General features: G+C 56.9%; 6 protein-coding genes across 6 annotated transcripts; 1 reads left to right on the plus strand and 5 right to left on the minus strand.

Moving 5' to 3' along the window:
• Positions 1-115: 115 nt before the first annotated feature.
• Positions 116-1,403, plus strand: SPBR_08489 (taurine dioxygenase; the record flags this gene model as incomplete). Its single annotated transcript, XM_040766727.1, has 3 exons — positions 116-211; positions 271-1,175; positions 1,238-1,403. The coding sequence occupies 3 exons, from the start codon at positions 116-118 to the stop codon at positions 1,401-1,403; spliced, it is 1,167 nt and encodes a 388-aa protein (XP_040614463.1).
• A 152-nt stretch (positions 1,404-1,555) lies between these two features.
• SPBR_08364 (sugar transporter) lies at positions 1,556-3,220 on the minus strand (the record flags this gene model as incomplete). The annotated part of the gene is made up of 2 exons (XM_040766602.1): positions 1,556-1,825; positions 1,901-3,220. 2 exons carry the CDS (start codon positions 3,218-3,220, stop codon positions 1,556-1,558), a joined length of 1,590 nt encoding a protein of 529 aa, XP_040614464.1.
• Positions 3,221-4,723: 1,503 nt separating this feature from the next.
• SPBR_08062 (sit4-associated protein) lies at positions 4,724-10,444 on the minus strand (the record flags this gene model as incomplete). Its single annotated transcript, XM_040766300.1, has 6 exons — positions 4,724-5,941; positions 6,495-6,837; positions 6,892-7,232; positions 7,287-7,967; positions 8,030-9,640; positions 9,722-10,444. The coding sequence occupies 6 exons, from the start codon at positions 10,442-10,444 to the stop codon at positions 4,724-4,726; spliced, it is 4,917 nt and encodes a 1,638-aa protein (XP_040614465.1).
• Positions 10,445-13,290: 2,846 nt separating this feature from the next.
• On the minus strand, positions 13,291-14,580 carry SPBR_08488 (uncharacterized protein; the record flags this gene model as incomplete). Its single annotated transcript, XM_040766726.1, has 1 exon — positions 13,291-14,580. One exon carries the CDS (start codon positions 14,578-14,580, stop codon positions 13,291-13,293), a length of 1,290 nt encoding a protein of 429 aa, XP_040614466.1.
• A 409-nt stretch (positions 14,581-14,989) lies between these two features.
• On the minus strand, positions 14,990-16,910 carry SPBR_08287 (uncharacterized protein; the record flags this gene model as incomplete). Its single annotated transcript, XM_040766525.1, has 2 exons — positions 14,990-16,324; positions 16,404-16,910. 2 exons carry the CDS (start codon positions 16,908-16,910, stop codon positions 14,990-14,992), a joined length of 1,842 nt encoding a protein of 613 aa, XP_040614467.1.
• A 376-nt stretch (positions 16,911-17,286) lies between these two features.
• On the minus strand, positions 17,287-18,040 carry SPBR_08669 (uncharacterized protein; the record flags this gene model as incomplete). Its single annotated transcript, XM_040766907.1, has 2 exons — positions 17,287-17,348; positions 17,545-18,040. 2 exons carry the CDS (start codon positions 18,038-18,040, stop codon positions 17,287-17,289), a joined length of 558 nt encoding a protein of 185 aa, XP_040614468.1.
• Between the last annotated feature and the right edge of the window lie 1,106 nt (positions 18,041-19,146).

A 19,146-nucleotide genomic window follows, 5' to 3' on the forward strand; every position in this document is an offset into this window, starting at 1 on the left:
TTGCTGCAGCAACCGTCGTTGTGAACCGTCTCCCGTGAGCACAAAATATTGAACATTGAACATCTCTCCAGCCTCGTCAAACAGTCACGCCAAGACCAAAAGCCAACGCGTCATCATGTCCGCCACAGAGACCATTTCGGCTCCGCCAGCCACCGAGACACCGCCCGTTCAGGCGGCCGCCGAGACGTCTGTCGAATACAAAGAGGGACAAGTATGGTGGGCCTTGTCTACGGCCACGCACGTCTAGAACCACATCGTCTAACGAGATAGTACAAATACGCCGCCTACCTGCCGCACTATACGCTCGTCAAGGAGCCCGCGCTCCAAGAGTTTGTGCACCACGACGTCGGCCTGCGCGCCGACCCGGCCAAGAAGGCGCTGCTCGTCGACAGCGGCGCCACGTTTGCCGAGATCACGCCGGCCATCGGCACCGACGTGCGCGGCGGGCGTGACGGCAAGCCGCTGCAGCTCAGTGCGCTGACGCTGGCGCAGCTCGACGAGGTGGCGCTGCTCGCGGCGGAGCGCGGCGTGGTCGTGTTCCACGAGCAGGACTTTGCCGACATTGGGCCGGAGCGCCAGGTCGCGTACGGGCAGCACTTTGGCCGGCTGCACGTGCACCAGATGGGCGGCCACATCAAGGACTACCCGGCGCTGCTGCCGGTGTACCGCGACTTTGTGGCCGGCGCCGTCGACCCCGAGATCGCCAACAACACCAGCAGCATCAAGTGGCACTCGGACATGAGCTACGAGGTCAACGGCGTCGGCACCACGACGTTCCTGGCGCTCGACACGCCCGCCTCGGGCGGCGACACGCTGTACCTGTCGACGACGGCCGCCTACAACGCGCTCTCGCCGGCGTTCCGCGCCTTCTTGCACGGCAAGTACGCCGTGCACTCGGGCGCCTCGCAGGCCGCCGTCCACGAGCACCGCGACCGCTACATCCGCGAGCCCATCGAGACGCTGCACCCCGTCGTGCGCACCCACCCGGTCACCGGCGCCCGCTCGCTGTACGTCAACCGCCTGTACACGCGGCGCATCCACGGCCTCAAGGCGGAGGAGAGCGCCGCGGTCCTCGCCTTTCTGTACAACCACATCGAGCACGGCCAGGACTGGCACATGCGCGTGCACTGGACGCCCGGCACCGTCATCGTCTACGACAACCGCAACACGCAGCAGTACGTTCCCGGGAGAAGGACACTGGCTTTTGTGCGTTGTACTAACGTGACACCCCTCGCAGCTCCGCTCTTCGCGATTTTGCCGTCCAGGAAGGCGTCACGCGCCGCCACATGCTGCGCATCACGCCCCAGGCCGAGCGGCCCTATTTTGATGCCGAGGACACGAAGGACGAGGCGGCAAAGGGAGACGGCGGCGTGGTGGCCACCTTGACCATAGCACAGGAGTAAGGCATGCATTCACTCTGTATATTGATATTAGGCTAGCTGTACGGCTCAAGTGTCGCTGAAATACAGCATGCAAATATAATGGAGCCATTCTTCTCACGTAACAGAGTGTTGTCTCGCGCATTCGTCACCTCTACCGTGCATGACTTCCCCGACTACGCCGCGCGTTCCACCGTGGCGGGTGCCTCCTTGGCTGCGGAATCGGCACGCGTGGCCTCTGCCTCTGCCTCGCCTTTCTGCACCTGCTGCAGGGCCTCGTCGAGGAGGGTCGTCTGGTACGACTTGAACTTCCAGGCGCCGACGCGCTTGGCAAACAGCTCGTCAATCTCTTCGAGGGAGCGGCCCTTGAGCTCGGGGATGAAGAAGAAGAAGAAGAGGAAGCAGCAAAAGTTGGAGCCGGCCCAGATGTAGCCATATTTTGCGCCCTGGGGGGGGAGTTAGTGATAATGATAATATGATAATGCTCAATACTGTTGCAAGACACACGTTGATGTACGCACCCAATTCAGGTTGGTCGGGTTGATAAAGTACGGCGAGCAGAAGCCCGTCAGCCACGCCAGAAAGTAGCCCAGGCTGATGGCCGAGCCGACCGTCCAGGACCGCAGCCGCGTGCTGACCAGCTCCGTCGAGACCGGGTAGCTGGCGTCGCCGACAAAGGCGTTGTACGAGAACAGAAACAGGGCCACAAAGGCAATCAGGCAGTTGCGCGCGGCCACGGTGCCCGGCGCCACCGTGACGGCCACGGCCATGCCCAGCATGCAGCCGCCCTGCGCGAGGGCGCCCGTCATCAGGATGCCGCGGCGGCCCGCGACGTGGCGCATGGCGTAGATGCCGACGTTGACGCCGACGAGGCCGAGGCACGTGTTCATAATCGAGTACTGGAAGGCGGCGTCGACGGTGAGCCCGGACACAATCATAAAGTACGTCGCGTACGAGATGACAAACCACGAGCCCGCGCCCGTCTGCGACGCAATCACGCCGTAGCACAGCAGCGTGCGCCGCAGGTCCGTGCCGCGGTACATGTCGACGGGGCCGATCGAGCTCGCCACGCGCTTCTCCGCCTCGATGCCGCGCGCCATCTCGACCCACTCGAGCTCCAGCTGCTCCGCCGGCAGCGCGTCGCCGCGCAGCGTCTCGAGCGCCGCGCGCGCCGCCGTCGCCCGGCCCTTGTACATGAGATAGCGCGGCGACTCGGGCACGAAGCAGAGGCCCGCGGCCAGCAGGGCCGGCACGACAAAGAGGGTGCCGATGGGGATCTGGTACGACTGCTTGTCGAGCCGGTTCTTGCACGCGTTTGTCACCACCGAGCCGACGATGCTGCCGATGTTGACCCACTCCGAGAAGAGCGCCACCATGACGGCGCGCAGGTGCGCCGGCGCCGCCTCGGCCGTGTAGATGTTGGAGAAGGTCACCAGGAAGCCGTTGCCCACGCCCAGCACCAGGCGCCCCAGGTACACGACGCCCTTGCTCTCCGTGGCGATCTGGATCGCGCAGCCCAGGGCCGTCAGGAAGCACGCGAGCCACAGCGCCGGCTTGCGCCCAAAGAAGTGGGCAAACGCGCCGGCCACGAGCGACGACAAGAAGGCTCCCAGGGTCAGCAGCGAGCCGATGAGCTGCTGGAACACGCTGCCAATGGCGTAGCCGCCCGCCGCCGTCGGGTCGGCGTGGCCGTACACCTTGAGGAAGCCCGGCATGGCCTGCAGACTGGCCACGATGGCCGAGTCGAGGCCGTACTGCATGTTGGCCACGGCGACCACGGCGCAGATGACGAGACATTTGCGGTTCGCCCAGAGGGACGTCTCGGCGAGAGCAGCCCCCATGGCTGTGTTTTGTGAGGGGGGAGAGGGGAAGAGACGTTGGTAGGTGTCGAGGATGGAGGTGTTTCGGGAGATGATTCGCAGATTACGAGAAATGAGACGAAACTCAGAAATGTTAATGTGAGGATATATTTAAGTCCTGGCCCTCATCCTCATTGCATGCTCCCGAAGCCAGGGTTCACATATATTCATATATGGCCGACCAGCAACCGCGGCACGGATCCCGTCCGGCTCCACGGCTTGTCCTCGACGGACAGAATGCACCCCTCATGAACATGGATGCATCCTTCCATGTCCAGGAGTCAGGAGTGGTACCCTGTCCTCTGACGAGACTGCATACCTGTTTGGCAATCCCTTCCATCTTCGGACCAATACCTGCCTCTGGTTTTCCTGACTTCTTGAGTGATTGACAAGGCATTTCCGTGTTAGGCATGGTGGCCATAAGATACAAATTATCGTGTTTTGTTTTATTTCCTTGAGCTTCGTTGTAGGAAGAACACGGCCAACGCCGAAAATAAAAACAAAATAAAATACATACTAAACCTAAACCTCAAGCACAACACAAAATAAGGCTTACAGCAGCGCGTGACATCTCTGGCCCTGTGCGGAGTATGCGTTGTCGAGATGGCCCACCCCCGCAACTTTAACAAGGATGGTGGAGATATGGGAGACACGGCAGTTGTTTTTGCGGAGAGGGCGAAAGTGGAGGACCCGTGCCGTACGGCGCCGCCAGCCTAGAGCGAGAGCCCAGACGCCCTGCCGTTGGCGAGCGCTGGGCGTGATAAACCAGAGAAAAGCAAAGTGATAAACAGGACATACGCCAAGCCGACTGGCCTAGTGTCCGTCATTGTTGCATCCGATCGGCAGTGGACGGCCGATGAACCCCAGACTCTGGTCCTCCTCGTCTGTTCCTGAGGACTTGGATCGCACATGGACTTTGTATGTTCCTCTCTTTGCAGCTCATACGGCTCATGATGACAAACAGCCAATACACCGGGACATCACAAACACAGGAACGCGCAGGATTCAACAGCTTCCTCAGCCAACCACATGCTCAATACGCAACCCCTTTTCACTTCCTGCTCATCGATCATCGGCGTCTCGCTTGGTATGGGGGTCTACCGTGGCTAAGCATTCGCTGCACAATCCACGATACCAAATACTACGCACACACCATGTCATTTCACGACACGTTACGCAAAGTGGGAAAATAGACGTCACAAACATAATGATATAAAAATACAAAAATTCAGAAAAGAAACAGAAATACATCCACCCAAATAAACAACATGGAATGTATCGTACACAGCTCCGCGGCCGAATGGTCACATGAAACATAACCAACTCATACATAAAGACGTTCGTCGTCCCGTCACCCCGTCCCTCGTCCGGCCGGGCTTTGAGACACAACCAGAAAACGAGGCGCACAACCAAAAACGCACAAAACATGTCAAGTCGTAGACCTTGTAACTCTTTCCCATCCCCTCTACCCTCTACCCTTCTATCTTATACAACCACCTCGTCTTCGTCGGGGTCCTCGAGGCTCCGGCGGTGCGCCGCCTCGGTGACCCGCGCAACACGGTGGCCGTCATCGCCGAGCACCTCGAGCTCGTCGTCATTTGTCCTTGATGCGGACGCAGCAGGCGCCTTGGCCTTGGCATTGTTTGTGTCGATCGTGCTGGTGTCGGTCGACGCGGCGGTGGATCCGCTCGTCGCAGTGTTGGTCCCGAGAAAGCCCAGACGCCAGAGGCTGCCACCGGCCGAGGCTGTGCTGTTGTTGTTACCAGTGGATCCGGATCCGGATCCAGATCCAGATCCAGATCCAGATCCAGATCCAGACGGAGGATGGCCAGGGTGGAGGGCCAGGGGCTTAAAGAGCATCGTCTCGCGGTTACTCTCACCGGCGGTGGTCTCGGTCGTCGTCCCGATGCTTTCGTCGCCGTCGTCGTTACTGTCCTTGGCTGCTGCGCCCTCCGCCGGCATGGTGGTTTCCGGCATGGCAAAGTCGCCAAACTCTTCGTCGTCGTTGTCGTCGTCGCCAGACGAGTTGCCGCCGTCGCTGCTGCTGTCCCGGCCATCGCCAAACTTTTCATGGCCGCCGCCGCCGCTACTACTGCTACCGCCGCCGCCGGTGCCGGTGCCGCCTTGCCCGTTACGACCGCCCTTGTCGGCACGCGACACCATCGACCGCCACCAGCCGCCGCGGTTCCAGCCAAGACCCACGCGGCCGACGTCGCCGCCGTTCAGGCCGGCGTCTTCGTCGTCGTTGTCATCGTCGTCCTCGTCTTCATCGGCGTCCTCGTCGGCGTCCACATCGTCGTCCTCGTCGTCAGCAAAGGGGTTGCGCAGGCGCTCGCCGCCGCTGTCGAGCATCGCCGTCAACGACTTGCTGGCCGCGCCGAGCGAGATGTCGCGGTCGTCGTTGCTGTCGTTGCTGTCGTTGCTGTCGTTGCTGTTGTTGCCGCCGCTGCCGCCGCCGCCCACAGCGCCACCACCGCTGCCTATACCCGAGCCACTGTTGCTGGTACCCTGTTCACGCTCGTTGCCGTTCTCTTGTGCACCAGCGGCCTCGGCGTTGCGCTTGTTCATCGCAAGGCGGGCTGCGAGCAGCTGGCGGGCACGCGAGGGAGGGACGTTCAAAGGCGGTGGCGGCGGTGGCGGTGGCGGGATGGCCGGTGGCAGGAGGGAGTTGGATGCGTTCAGGGGATCCGTGTATGCGCGGAACTGTACAGCTGTTAGTGGACGGCCCAAAGTCAAAAGAATCAAAACAAGAACTGTATCCAAGGCATGGAGCTGCAATGTCCGAAGATGGTGCGAGTCGAGTGTGGTCGCAATAGCCGAGTTGGCTGGCAAGAATGGAAGTAGCGACCAGGTGTCTGCATCGGAGCGGAAGGAGCGGCGGGCGCCAGACGTAGCAAGCACGACCCACGCGAAGACCAGACGACCAGGAAAGACCAAGACCAAGAAATCCAAAAACGGCAAGTCCAAAACCACGTGGAGACCAGAGGGAACGGTTAGCAGTGTAATCAATGTCCTGTTGCTCTTTCGGCCACACAGAGAAAGTGTGCCACAGTATCTTTCTCTTGCCTGAGCATCTTCCATAACAGATAATACTCAGCGTAGCAACAACCCACATCACGCACATACCGGCCAATCCCAGGCGGACAACACAGACAACGCAAACAACCAATCGCTGATAGACCCCAATCATAATCGTAGCCACGCCCAATTACCCCCGGCGAAACCGCTGCGCAACCGTCCTCCGCAGTCTCAATACGAGGTCCGTGGCATTCTGGGCCCGCTGTTGGAAATCTCCCCTGCTATGGTAGGCGGCATGTGGCACGTTGTCGTAGTCGGTTCTATCGATGGTTTCGACTCCGCTCACACTGTTCTCGCATTCGTCACCTCGGTCGTTCCGACCACGTGTGCTCTGGCAGAATGCGTCTCCGGCTGCGGGCTCACGGATGTCGCCGGTTCCATTAAATCGCAGTCCGATGGGCGCTGGGTCCGAAAACAGTTCTTGGAGCGCGGCACCGCTTGGGTCGCTATTCGGTTCGCTATTCGCGGCAGTCGGTGCCACCGCAAATCCCAATGCAGATGCAGCCGGCAGCAGCTCTAGGCTCTACCTGGAGACATGCGCCGGTTCGCAATTGCAAGGGTCGTCGGAGCCACACGTGGTCTCCCCTCCGTTCTGGTCCTTATCCTCCATGTTCACATCCTCATCGGCTTGGTCTCTGTGGTCGTAGCCATGGTCTTGGTCTCCGTCTCCGTGGTCACATCTGTCATTTGTGCTCTCCTCAGCGGCATCCGGTGCTGGGGTATTGTCGTCGTTGGTATAGTCTTCCATGCTCAGGTCCTCGTTGGGGTCGGGGTCGCAGTCGGCATTGGCATCCCCATTGGCAACCCCATCGGCAACGCCGTCCAACGTGTGGTGGCAATACTCGTCAAATGGTTTCGTTCCACGTCGAATTTCATTGATGCAGTCTTCACACTCAAGGACACGACGTCCACCTTCCTGGGCAAGGCGGACGCCGCGGTATGCTTGGAGGGGGGAATCACTTATACTAACCTCATTGTTGATGTCTTCGTCGTTGTCGTCCGCGTCGTCATCGTCTTCGTCGCTCGAGCTGTGGAAGCCCGAGGAGATGCCGGCGCTGATGGAGAAGTGGCCATCGTTGCTGCCCTGGAGGTCCATGCTGTCGCTGTTCAGGTCCAGGCTGCCATTCAGGCCCGCCTCCGCCAGGGCATTGGATGTGCCTTGGGAGTTGGAGAGGCCGAGTGATGTGAGTGACGAGCCCAGGCCCGACAGGCCCACGGCAGCAAGTCCAGCAGCCGCGGCATGGTTGCCCATAGCTACTTCAGGTCGCACACCGCCCAGTGTGGCATTATCGCGTTCGCGCGTTTCAGTAAGCGTGCCGTCAATGTAGTTGGTCCAGTCGGGCGACATGATTTTCGAGACGACCGTCTCGGACAAAAGCTCAGCCGGGTGGCGCTCGGTGAACTTGACGACCTCCTCGGCGATGAGGGTCAGGTGGCCCATGTAGCCCATGCGCATGCGCGTGGCAGCCTGGGACTGCTCGGAGACCAGCTGGCCGTTGACGATCTGAGTCGTAATGTCGGCCGACTCGAACAGGGAGATGGCCAGGTGGGGGTTGAAGCCCCGGTCCATAGGACCGTTGAACACCTGCTGTACAACGTCATACACGACGTTGTGCAAAAAGTTGTTCCAGGGATAGGAGAAAAAGAAGGACTAGAGGGGGGGATTAGTAAACGACAAAATGGCCAGTGTGAATAAGCACAGGTAGAACCGACCAAAATTGTCGGCACGACGCGGTGGTCGACAAACTGCATCTTCAAGAAGTCGCCGACAACCGGGTCGGAAACGGGAGCACCGGGAGCAGACTCGGCAGCTGCACCGGCCTCGGAGGGCTGCTGCGTGACGATAATTGATGCGTCACCAAACTCCATCTCCGTATCTCCGTTGCTAGCAGCAGCTTTGGCGTCCTCCTTCTCGTCTTGCACCTGCTTCGGTTCTGTAGGGATCTCGTGGGCAAAAATCGCCGGGGTCTCGGTAGGTGGCGTCGTTGTCGGGGTACCAGAATCGGCTCTGCCGTCAGTGTTCTCTTCGGTCTTTATACTGGGCGTCTGAGGAGTGTTCGCCATGACCTCATCGGTCGGTGCGACGGTCCGCTCAGCAGTCGGGCTAGGCGAACGGCGGGACGATAAGCTGGAAATGGTCGGTGTGAACATAATGGACGAGTCGGAGTCGTCGCCCTTCTCGAGGTCGGGCACCATTCTCTTGGCCTCGTCGCCAAGAGCGGGCTCGGTGGCTTCGGTGACAAAGTCGTCGGAGCCTTCGGCAGGGTCATCCTTGGGGGGGACGGGCACAAGGGTGCCTGATGTCGAACCCTCGACTGGGACGCTCTTCCGCTTGCTCGGTGAGAGGGGAGCAACAAGAAGCTCCGGGTCGTCAAAGTGCTGGTCGTCGCTGCTTGCGATCTTCTCGTCGTGTGTCTTGAGGCGCGGCGAGCTGAGGGGCTCCTCAACAAAGTCGTCCTCGTCCTTATCCATGAAGGATGGCGTTGCTGCAGAGCCAGACGCCGGTGCAAGCCGGCTGGGCAGCTCCAGTTCTCGGACGGGTTCGTCCTCGCCAAGACCGGCTGCATGCGTCACTTCCTCAAATCCATCCTCATCAGCGGCCGAAACGTTGGTGACTTCCAGGCGGCGGCCCTCGTCAGTTGGGGAGGTGTGCGCCAGGCTCATGGTCAGGAGGTCGGTGTTGGAGGGATTCGCTTCTTCGCCGCGGGTGCCAGTGAGCTTGCCCTCTTCACGTAGGCGCTTGCGCTGGGCGTCGCGGGCAGCAATCAGTTCTTCGGAGCCGACCTCGTTGAGAAGGCCCATGTTGCTGCAGTGGAGCAGCTCAGCCATGAGCTCACAAGTCTTGAAGCGGTCAAAGCCCAGTGGCTCAATCTTCTCACCAAACGTCGAGTTAAGTCGAGACTTTTGAGCGGGCGCGTTGTTCATCAGCTGCATGAAGTTGGGTACGTTCTGGGCAAACATGCGCAGCAGGGTGCCGAGGTAAATGGGGTCGCGACTGGACGGGATGGAGTTGGCTTCGGTGCCCACATCCGGGTCGTAGTCAGAGTTATTTTTCCTGATAACCTCAATGACGATACCCACGCCGACGGTAAGAGCGTTGCCGCCCTTGAGCATGTAGCCGATGAGTTCATCGATGCAGGGGTGGGAGACCAGTTGGCGGGTGAGCTCGTTCGGACCGATGCACGTTTGCTCGTGCTGGGTCGCATTGGCCGACACAGTGATAATGGCCTTGATGAAATCGCCTGCAGACGTCTGCGTTGCCCAGCTGTTTTCGGGGCTGAGGAAGGCGAGGAGGGTCGGCATAATGTCTTGCGTGTAGAGCCACTAGAACCAAGGTTAGCGGCAAGACAGAGAATAGCAGCAAGGACAGTAAGAAGAAACCAGCACAGTGCATGTCGTTCTTACCTCAACAATGCCTTGATAGGCTTCGGGGCGGTCAAGCGTGATGATCTTCAGCAACAGGTCCATGACCATGGGACAGTCGACATGGCGCAGCATATCCTGAACGGCGCCGTCGACGCCCTTGAGGAAGTTGACCATGTCCTCCACCTTCTTGTCGAAAAGCGACTCGTTGACCTTGGTGAAGTAGCTGGCCTGCAGGGGATCCAGCGGAGAAGGACGCTTGAGGAACTCCCAGAACTTGTTCAGCTCGGCGCGGTTGGCGGGGTCCAGAAGCGTGTCGCAGATGGACCAGTTGTCGGACGCCAGAATCTCGCAGGAGACAAAGGCATACCGCATGCGCTTCTTCTCGGCCTCGTCCTCCTCATCCAGCCCGCCATCGGTGACCGAGGAAGAAGCACGCGACCGGCCAAAGATGCGTGACCGGCCGCGCTCAATGTCCTCTTCAGGCGGCTCCGATGGCAGCTCCCCTTCCGCGCTGTCTGTTCTCTCTGTCTCCTCGGTCGTTGGAGGGCCGGCGACCGGCTCGACCTTGGGCGCGACAACGTACGCAAGCAGCTTCAGAACGATGTCTTTCTGGCGAAGAAACTCGAGCAGCTTGTTATTATGGGCCTTAACATCACCCAGCAGGTCACCCTCGTCGAGCAGCTCCTCTAGTGTGAAGTCGGGGCGGTCGAGAATAGCATCAATAGGGGATATATTGGCGTAGCCGCCAAATTTCCAGAACATGGTGGTGGTAGTCCTTTACGCCGCAGTGCCGGTCCTTTCTAAGACACGAGCACCGGGCGAAGGCAATATAGTGTGGTGGTTTGAGACGAAGAAAGAGGGTGATGCACAGTCCGCGATACTTTGCGAACTTGGTGTCGGATATCGTTTGGATTGATTTGGGAATGTAGGTGGGAACAGTCGATTGCCTCGATTGCGTGCGTCGTAATGATTCGTTTCGTTGGCAGAGGAGACGAAAACCCGAATAAAATGTCGACCGGCTGGATGCTTTCTATAGATGCTGTAATTCGATAGAAACAGGTTATGATGGTAAAATCGATGGGTATCTCAATAGTCTAGCAGGGAACTGTCGATGTAAGATACGGGTTAGTTACAGTGAAAAAGCTGTGGCAGTTATGGTAACGTGACGGAATGGACGCAGCGCCCCAACAGTGCGGCCTGGTGTGTCTCAATGTCGAATACGATTGCGAGTGCCAATTAACAGATCGATCTGCGCCTGTTTGCTCGTGCCCCTGTGTAAAAACTGATTTGGAGTTTGCGTCGTTGTCGTTTTGCGCCGTGCTGCGCGTTAAGCAGAGGTTCAGAGATCGCGCACGGCGTTGGGTTGAGCTTCGGGTTGGAAATTGTATTTGGAGGGCAACAGAACGAGTCTATCCGTCAAGGTCCCCAAAACGACAGCCCCATCCCATGGTCGATGACGCGAGGGCCTGTGCTGCATTTTGCAACGATGAAGGAACAATTGCAGCAGGAGGATGTCGTGTTTTCGAGGTCGTCGAGGCTGTCAAGGTTGTCGAACCCGCAGGGATTGTTGTTTTTGGTGGGCGAGATAAGGCGTCAATCGCAAAGTCGTGTCGCTGCGGTTGCGGTGCTCACTACCGCATCCCAACTCGTGCCGTAAAGATCATCGTTGTTGCTCGCATCGTAGATTTGGTACTCGAGAGAGGCACTAGCATCGCCGAAAGCAAGGGAAGAGGGGAAGGTCGAGGCCAGGACGAAGCAGAATATTGTAGAACTCGAGAAACTCACAAAAATCACCAATCTGGCTGTTGTTGAACAACGGCGCCAGAGAAGAATTAAGAGAAGGTGGGGGTACTAAAACAGAAGAAATAGAAACGGTGCAAGAAAAGAAAATAAAGGATTTGATACAAAATACACGATCCGTCGTCTCGTGGTCGTTGGGGGGGATTGGAAAGATGAGGTGGTGATGTTGATTAAATTGGCAAAAGGAGGAAGAGAAAAGCACCTTTCGCCCGCCAAAATGATGGAATGCGGCAGAAGGGGAAGTGATGAGGGCCAGTCAAGTTGCAGGGAAAGAGCCGACAGTGTGTCTGCGACAGGTAGGGGGCAAGCGCCGCCAAGCAGGGAAGGTGCGCACTGTGATCGCGCGTCATCCGCATGCTGAAGAAGAATAAAATTAAATGCAAGTTTTAATATGGAAATACGCAATACGTAGGACAAGACCGTAGACCAGCGGGTTAAAATTGAACAAGGGCCGCCTAAAGCTGCCGACTCAGGGGCCTAAGCATCGCCCGGCGGGGTGCAAGGCGACAGGGGAGGGACAGCTGTTCGACGTAATTTTAGGTTGGTTTGGCAGGTGCGACAGTGGTGCACAAGTCACTTTTAGCATTGGCAGGCGGGAATACGGAAAGAGCAGCCTAGGGATTGGCCGAAACAGTCTACAAAGGCAGGTGGGGCTGCTTCGTGTGGACCCACAGCGCACGCGGGAAGGCGCACATGCGCAAGACAAGGGCAGGCGCGCAGACCGAGAGGGGAAAGCGTGGCCATCAGGTCTGTCTCGACAGCTTATTTACACTGAAGGGTATACATGTCCGTTGTACTCCGGTTAAGTTGAGATAGTTTTAAATATGAGAACTAGAAAAGGATATTCCTTGTTGGTTTCCATTATGTTGACTTTTACGTATTGTTGAACTGCCAGGCACTCCGTTTGTCCACATGGATATTGGCACCTTTGTGAATACAGTTTCGAAATGAAAAGATTTCTAGGTACGCAAAAGTACCTTTAAATTAGAAAACAAAATAGAAAAAGTACAGTTAAGGAAAATATGAAATACATGGCACGAAATATGCTTGAAATTCTTAGGGACATTAAAAGGTGAAAAAAAAAGAACAGGAAAAGAACGATGAAATAAATAAATGCACAGCCCAAAGAAAGGTGAATAAAAATAAAGGAAAACTTCTGCTCATGACATATTTACATCGACGCATGAGCACACCGAGGCAACATCATGGGATATCAACGACATGAATGAATGCAAAAACTGGTTGGCATTGACTTGACCCTTTAATCATTGCATTGTAATTCAACTTGGGCAACGCAGCAGCAACGTCCAGCTATCTCCCGTTTCTGATGCAAGAAACGCAGCTGCCCTTCATAAATACAGTTTCACTTTTCTGGGAAAGACTGTCACAAAACATGGAGTCGCATTGTATCTTGTCCATCTTTTCGGATTGCTGGTGACCGCAGTCGTACTTAAATCTCATGTAGAATTGGACACACATGATGTCGATGTGTTTTGTGGCTGCCACGAGTTGTTGGAGCAGCATTACATTGATGAGGACGATAAAGGGGCTCGCATCCATTTATAGCATACGAGGGAGAATCATTGGTGTTTATATATAAAAAAAATAAAATAAAAACCCGTCACGTATGCCGTCACAAAGTCTACTTATGTCAAGCCGTGACAAGTGCTGTGACTTTCGACTGCATCACCAGACGTCCGTCGTTGTCATACCTCTGCTCGGTAGCAGTGTAGAATCCATTCCATCCAAATAGCCATTGCCATTGCACATGGGCATTCGTGCTGTGTCACTGTTTGTCGTCGACACATCTATCGCCATCGATTCTTCCACTTTCCCAATAGAGTCGCATTCTTAAAAAACGCCCCGCTGTACACCTCTGCCTCGAGCGCCCGGACGATCCATGCCGTCAACGACTCGCCCGGCGGCAGCAGCTGGCTCGCATAGAGGGTGGCGACGCCGGCAGCGCGGTCGACGGTCCACGTCAAGTTCGGCAGCCCGCCCCAGGAGATCGTTCCGGCGCGGCGGCCGCCCGGCACGTCGTCGAGGTTGAGCATGCCGCCCAGCGCATAGTTGTACTGCGTCGGGCTGGGGACGGGGATGGGCGTGCCGCGTTCCTGGGCGGCGGCGTTGGCAGCTGCGACGAGACTCGTGCGGATCGTCTGATAGGCGGCCGCGGCCAGCGGCGGCAACGACGGCGCGCACAGCAGCCCATAGCCCACGGGCGAGAGGAGGACGGGGTTGCTGTCGACACAGGCGACGAGCACTTTGAAGAATTCGCGGGGGCTCGTAAAGACGCCGCTGCCGCCGTAGTCGTTTGTGGTGGTCACGGGGAAGTAGTAATCGGGATACGGGGCGAGGCGGCCGTCACTGCCGCTCGTGCGCACCGACATTTGGGCCATGCGGCTGCAGATGTCGGGCCGGTCGAGGATGCGGAACGTCGTTTTGGTCATGCCCAGCGGCTGCCAGATGTACTGGTCCATGTACACGCCCAGCGTCAACCCAGTGGCCCGCTCGACCATCCTGCCAGCCCAGTCGGTGCCAATGCCATAGTTCCAGCTGGTGCCTGGCTCAAAGAGCAGCGGCACGGGAAAGTCGGGCGCCAGCAGCTCCGAGTTCGCCTCGGGCTTCCACCCGCAGGCCACCTGGTACTTGATGTACTTTTTAAACGACTCGTTCATAAAAGCATACGAGAGTCCGCTGCATTGCGTCAGCAGCATCCGCAGCGTGATTGGGCTCGTGGTGGGTTCGAGCAGCGGGGCGCCCGTGGCCTCGTCAAAGCCGAGGAGGATGTTGCGCGCTTCGTTCCATTCGGGCAGCACCAGAGAGATGTCGTCGTCGAGCATCAGGAGGCCCTTTTCGACGCACTGCAGCGCCGCAATGGCCGTCATCAGCTTCGTGCACGACGCCACCCACATGCAGCTGTCGACGGACAGTGGTTTGTCGGCGCGTGGCGAGCTCGGATCGACCGACTCGGTGCCAAACGACTTGCAGCGTGCCTGGCCCGTTGCTGTTTGGTAGGCAATCATGACGCAGCCCGGCAGCGTGCGTGCCGGACCGGGCGATGTCGCCTTTGCGAGGTACTCGTCAAGAGTGGCCATGGCGAATGAGTCCAGCAAAGTGTACAACGGAATCCAGATGTCGAAAGTCAAAGAGCGAAGTACCGTGCCAGCGGCATTTTGACGATGGTCTGAGAATACTCCTTACCTCACAACGCCCACAGACAGGTCCAGGACAAACAAACCTCATCGACTCCTCCTTGACACGACATGCTGACGTGCAGGTAGGATTGGGGCCCCAGTGTTTCTCTACATTTCTCCACTCATTCTCCCGTCGATCCCCAGAACCCATGTAGGCGCCGTTCATTTGTTGATCCTCTCTCCATGCTAGCGCATGGACAAGGCTGAATTTCTGACGCAATTTCAGACAGTTTGCGATGGGGAAGCGTGTTACATCGAATGCCCTGCATGTAATTTTGATATCTAATTTTCAAGCTCGGAAATCGTTCCGTCACTCTTTGTCCTCAAACAGCCGCTCGATGGCCGCCTTGTGCTGTTCTCTGTCAAGCACCTTTTGGGCTATGACGGCTCGAGCGTCGGGCTGCCAGAACTGGCTTAGAGTGTTGTACTCTGTTGGGTCTGTTTGTGTGTTTTCGTCCTTGCTTTCGTCCTTGCTTTCGTCCTTGCTTTCGTCCTTGCTTTCGTCTTTGCTTTCGTCTTTGCTTTCGTCTTTGCTTTCGTCTTTGCTTTCGTCTTTGCTTTCGCCCTTGCTCTCATCCTTGTTTTTGCTTATTCTAGGCCAAAACAGCGGCCGGAAGCGTCTTTCATAAATCTGTGTCATACCGTCAACAGACGTGAGCGCAAGGTAGAACCATGCAAGCTCAGATGTCCAGCTAGCGTCCATGGCATCGCTGAGTCGTATTTTGTCGTCTGCTGCCCGGTCCGCCATGCCCATTTTCTCTTCTTCCTCGCGGAAGATGTCCATATAGACCTTGCGGGCCGCACAGTAGCTGTCGTAGCCTTCCCCTGCTACAAAGTCAATGGACTCCCATGTCAGCCACGACGGCGGGCGCAGCTGGTCGATGGGTGCGGCAAAGAGCCACTCGAGGTCAAAGATGGCGGTAATGTGCCAGTCGTCGTCCACGAGAAGGTTGCCTGGGTTGCTGTCGGAGAGGTGCAGAAGAAACGGCTGGCCGTCGCCGCGCCTTGCGTTCTCGTCAGGTCCGGGCCCAGGACCTGAGCCGCCCACGAAATGGTGCGCTATGGCCCGCAGAGCCACCATGATCCCCATCTGATACTCGGCATCATTCTCACCCAGGGCGGCATTGGGCTTGGTGCGGAACGCGGACTCGTGAAAGCGCGCAAGGTCCGCCAGGTAACGGTCGGCGCTTGTGTACGTCGTGTCGAGTCCGACGGTTCGTGCGGCACCCTCGGTCTCGCAAATGGCCATGTCGCACGTTGCAGGCCGGCCGTCGAGGCGAATGGTGCCGTCAGCCAAGCAAAAGCGAAAGGCACCGATCCGTGGTTGCGGCACGCGGGCGAGGGACAGCATCAAACGGGAGAGGTCACGGCAGAGGTTGCGCGTCTTGATGGGTTCGTCGGCAAACAGCCCTTGGAGCGGTCGGTCGCGGGGCACAACGTAGGGGAGCTGTTTGCCGAAGCGGGCCTCGCTCAGGTTCTCGAGGATCATGTAGCCGGTGTCTTCCAGCGGCTGGGGTATCGGGCCGGGCGGTAGGGTGACAGGAATATAGTCGGAGGGCACCGGTCGACGAAACCAGGACGCAAAGACCTGTCGGACGTAGAGCGCAACACGCCGGAAGATGGAAAGGTGGGATGCGTGAGTGAACTGAAGGTCAGCAATGCCGGTTGAGAGAAGATATCCAGTCATAAACACAACGCAAGAGATCCAAGGGTACTGCACATACATGCTGGCCGCTCGCTCCCGGAAAACCGATGGCGTAAAGGTGTGGTATGCGCACTTCGGGGCAATGCCGCTGCATATAAATGTAGGACGCCGTCTCACAACGTAGCTTGTCCATCACAGACCCGGGATTCTGCTCCTCGCTGACTTTGGCCGGCAAAGGGATGCGTAGCAAGACTTGGTTCGCATCTTGATCCCCTTGTTGGTTTGGCGGCCTCATGGCGTCAACACGATCCGTGTCCGCTTCCTTATCCCTGACAAACATGGGAATGACGACGTTAAACCCGCCGCGTTTCCAGGTCGTGAAATGGGCTATTTCGATGCATGCAGGGTTGACGCCAATATGCATAGCCACCAACGTAATCACGGCGAACTGGTCATTCAGTAGGCGCGTGGTGACGTCCACCAAGGAGAAGAATTGGGCGTGTCGCACGACGACATTCTTCTCGCTGGCGAGCGCATCTTCACGGCTGATGGACGTACCGTGTGTTTGGTAGATGGTGGCCGGCATATTCGTAGGGCGAAAGGAGCTGCCAAATGCGCGGTGTTCAGACCGTGTCCACTTGCTCGACAGTTATTTAGTTTTTGATGATGTCCATCAGCCGCAACTCCATCCGCCCCTGAAAGTGACAACCAATGAGCATGAGGAATCTTGGATGACTAATCATTGATTAAATGCTCCAGAAACTATTGTGTACTAGACCGCTATGCAAACTGGCAAAATAGAGAGCCCACTAACACTAAGGCTAGACAACAGCCCTGAAGTACCATTGAATTTCCAACAAATGCTTGACGGAACACGACCATACATGTCGACATTTAATTACGGACAGACGGTAAACGGGCAATATCAATGCGTCTAAAGTGATGACACTGAATTCTGCGTGCTAATTAACATTGCGGGGGTTGCTGGGTGCCGGGAAATTGTCGCCCAGGCGCCAGAACCCTTCTGTAACTGGTCAAGGCGGCCTTTATTTAAAAGCTGCAAGAGAGTTGTTACAGTAGATGGCTCAAGGAAGAGTACAGCGTAGTTCTGGGTTCTATCTAGGCTGCCGAGGCTGTTTAACTAAAATACTACAAACTTCCAAACTATGTAGGCTTATTTTTGAATTGGGTCCTTTCCCTCACCAAACGGGATTTCTCACCGCTCGAGAGCACCATCTTCAAATAGACGGGGTTGGCATTGGTAATTTCTGCAACGACCTGTGAGCTATCGACTTTCGGAGCTTGATATGGGGTGCGGTTGGTAGATCCAGCGTTGTGCTGGGGCTGGCGAGCCGCACCCAAGTCTACCACCGTCGCAGTGGCCGCTTGAGCCGTGGTTGCCTGGGCCGATTTGCCGCTGTAGGTGCTCAAGCTACCCGCTGGACCAGAGCCCCCCGACGTCGTGGACGGGGCATCGCTGCCGCCGGCCGCAGAACCAAAGGTCCCGTCGCTCCAGCGGCTCACGGTTGGCGCTGCAGTGCTGGATACAGCCGCTGTGTTGGTCGGGGCCGCCTCTGCACGCAGATGGCTGGCCTTGGGAGCGACGACGGTCGACGGAATGGCGCCAGACGAGCTGGGGACAGAAAACGTGTCCGTGGATTGGGACGAGCGGTCGCCAGACTGGGCGCTGTCTCGGCTGGTTGTTGCCTTGTCCATGTTGGTACGTTGGTGTTGGTGATTCTGGTTTTTTGATGCTGACGACTTGCTGCTGGTGGAGATGGTGAACTGAAGAATGGTAAGATAAATAGAAAAGAAGGTGACACCAAGAAATGACGCAAGGAATTGAGAGGCCACAAGAAGAATTAAATACACAAGGCATACCTCTGCCCATTAGGCAGCAGCCGCTGAGGTCGAACCTGGTACCCGATGTCCTCATATTTACGCGCCCATGCAACGTCGTTGTTCGCCTGATGGCCCCCAACTGTTGCCGCTTGGCCGCTTTCATGGGCCTCACGGGCAAACATCTCCCAACGAGGCACTGTCCGCTGGGCGGGGCCTCAACAAAGCCTTCTATGAATAGCAAAAAGATGTTGTTTCAAGTAAAGGGAATCCAAGTATAGAAGAGGAATATGTACAGAGTATGTTGTAAAAGACGATGGTGTCCCGCGGGATAAGGGCGCTGTGATGTTTGGGAGATAGTTTCAGCCATCAGAATCGTGCGTTTGTTAAAGAGCAACATCCAGCTCCCTTGAAGGGAAGAAGGCGTCACGGTTCCAGAGACAGAAATTTGATACAGTCAGGACCGAGTCAGGGTCGATAAAATATTAAAAAATGGAAATATGCAAGCCAAGTTCGAGGTCTTAATTTAAACATATCGACTTTGACAAAGGAGTACCAACACACAATATCCTCCATCCCTTTGAAGCGAACAGCATCCGCATTGTACGGCAGCAATACCACAAGTCAAGTTTAGTGTAGATTCTTGGTTACGTCAGACGAGAAGTCACCTACGGCTCTGCTGTATTTGACCATCTCTTTCTCCCACTCCCCAATGATCCAATTCAACTTTTTAATCAGGCTCCGTAGAGTAGGGCTCGCCGTCCAGTCCGGTCGTTGTTTATCGGCAGGAATCTCCTGGCCAAGGTAGCCGGCCCGGCCATCATAGACAGCTACAGAGATGGTAAGCTATTCGATGAAACAGTGGTCGGTATGTGCCAGTACAAGTGATTTAGTGTCAGTTTACTCGGAACGCACCGCCGACCGTAGTGGAGCTTTTTGCAAAAAACTGGCCCAATATGCCCGAAAAGTTGTTGAATTCAGTA

The sequence above is a fragment of the Sporothrix brasiliensis genome, assembly GCF_000820605.1.
Source record: "Sporothrix brasiliensis 5110 chromosome Unknown Cont22, whole genome shotgun sequence".
Taxonomy (NCBI): Eukaryota; Fungi; Ascomycota; class Sordariomycetes; order Ophiostomatales; family Ophiostomataceae; genus Sporothrix; species Sporothrix brasiliensis.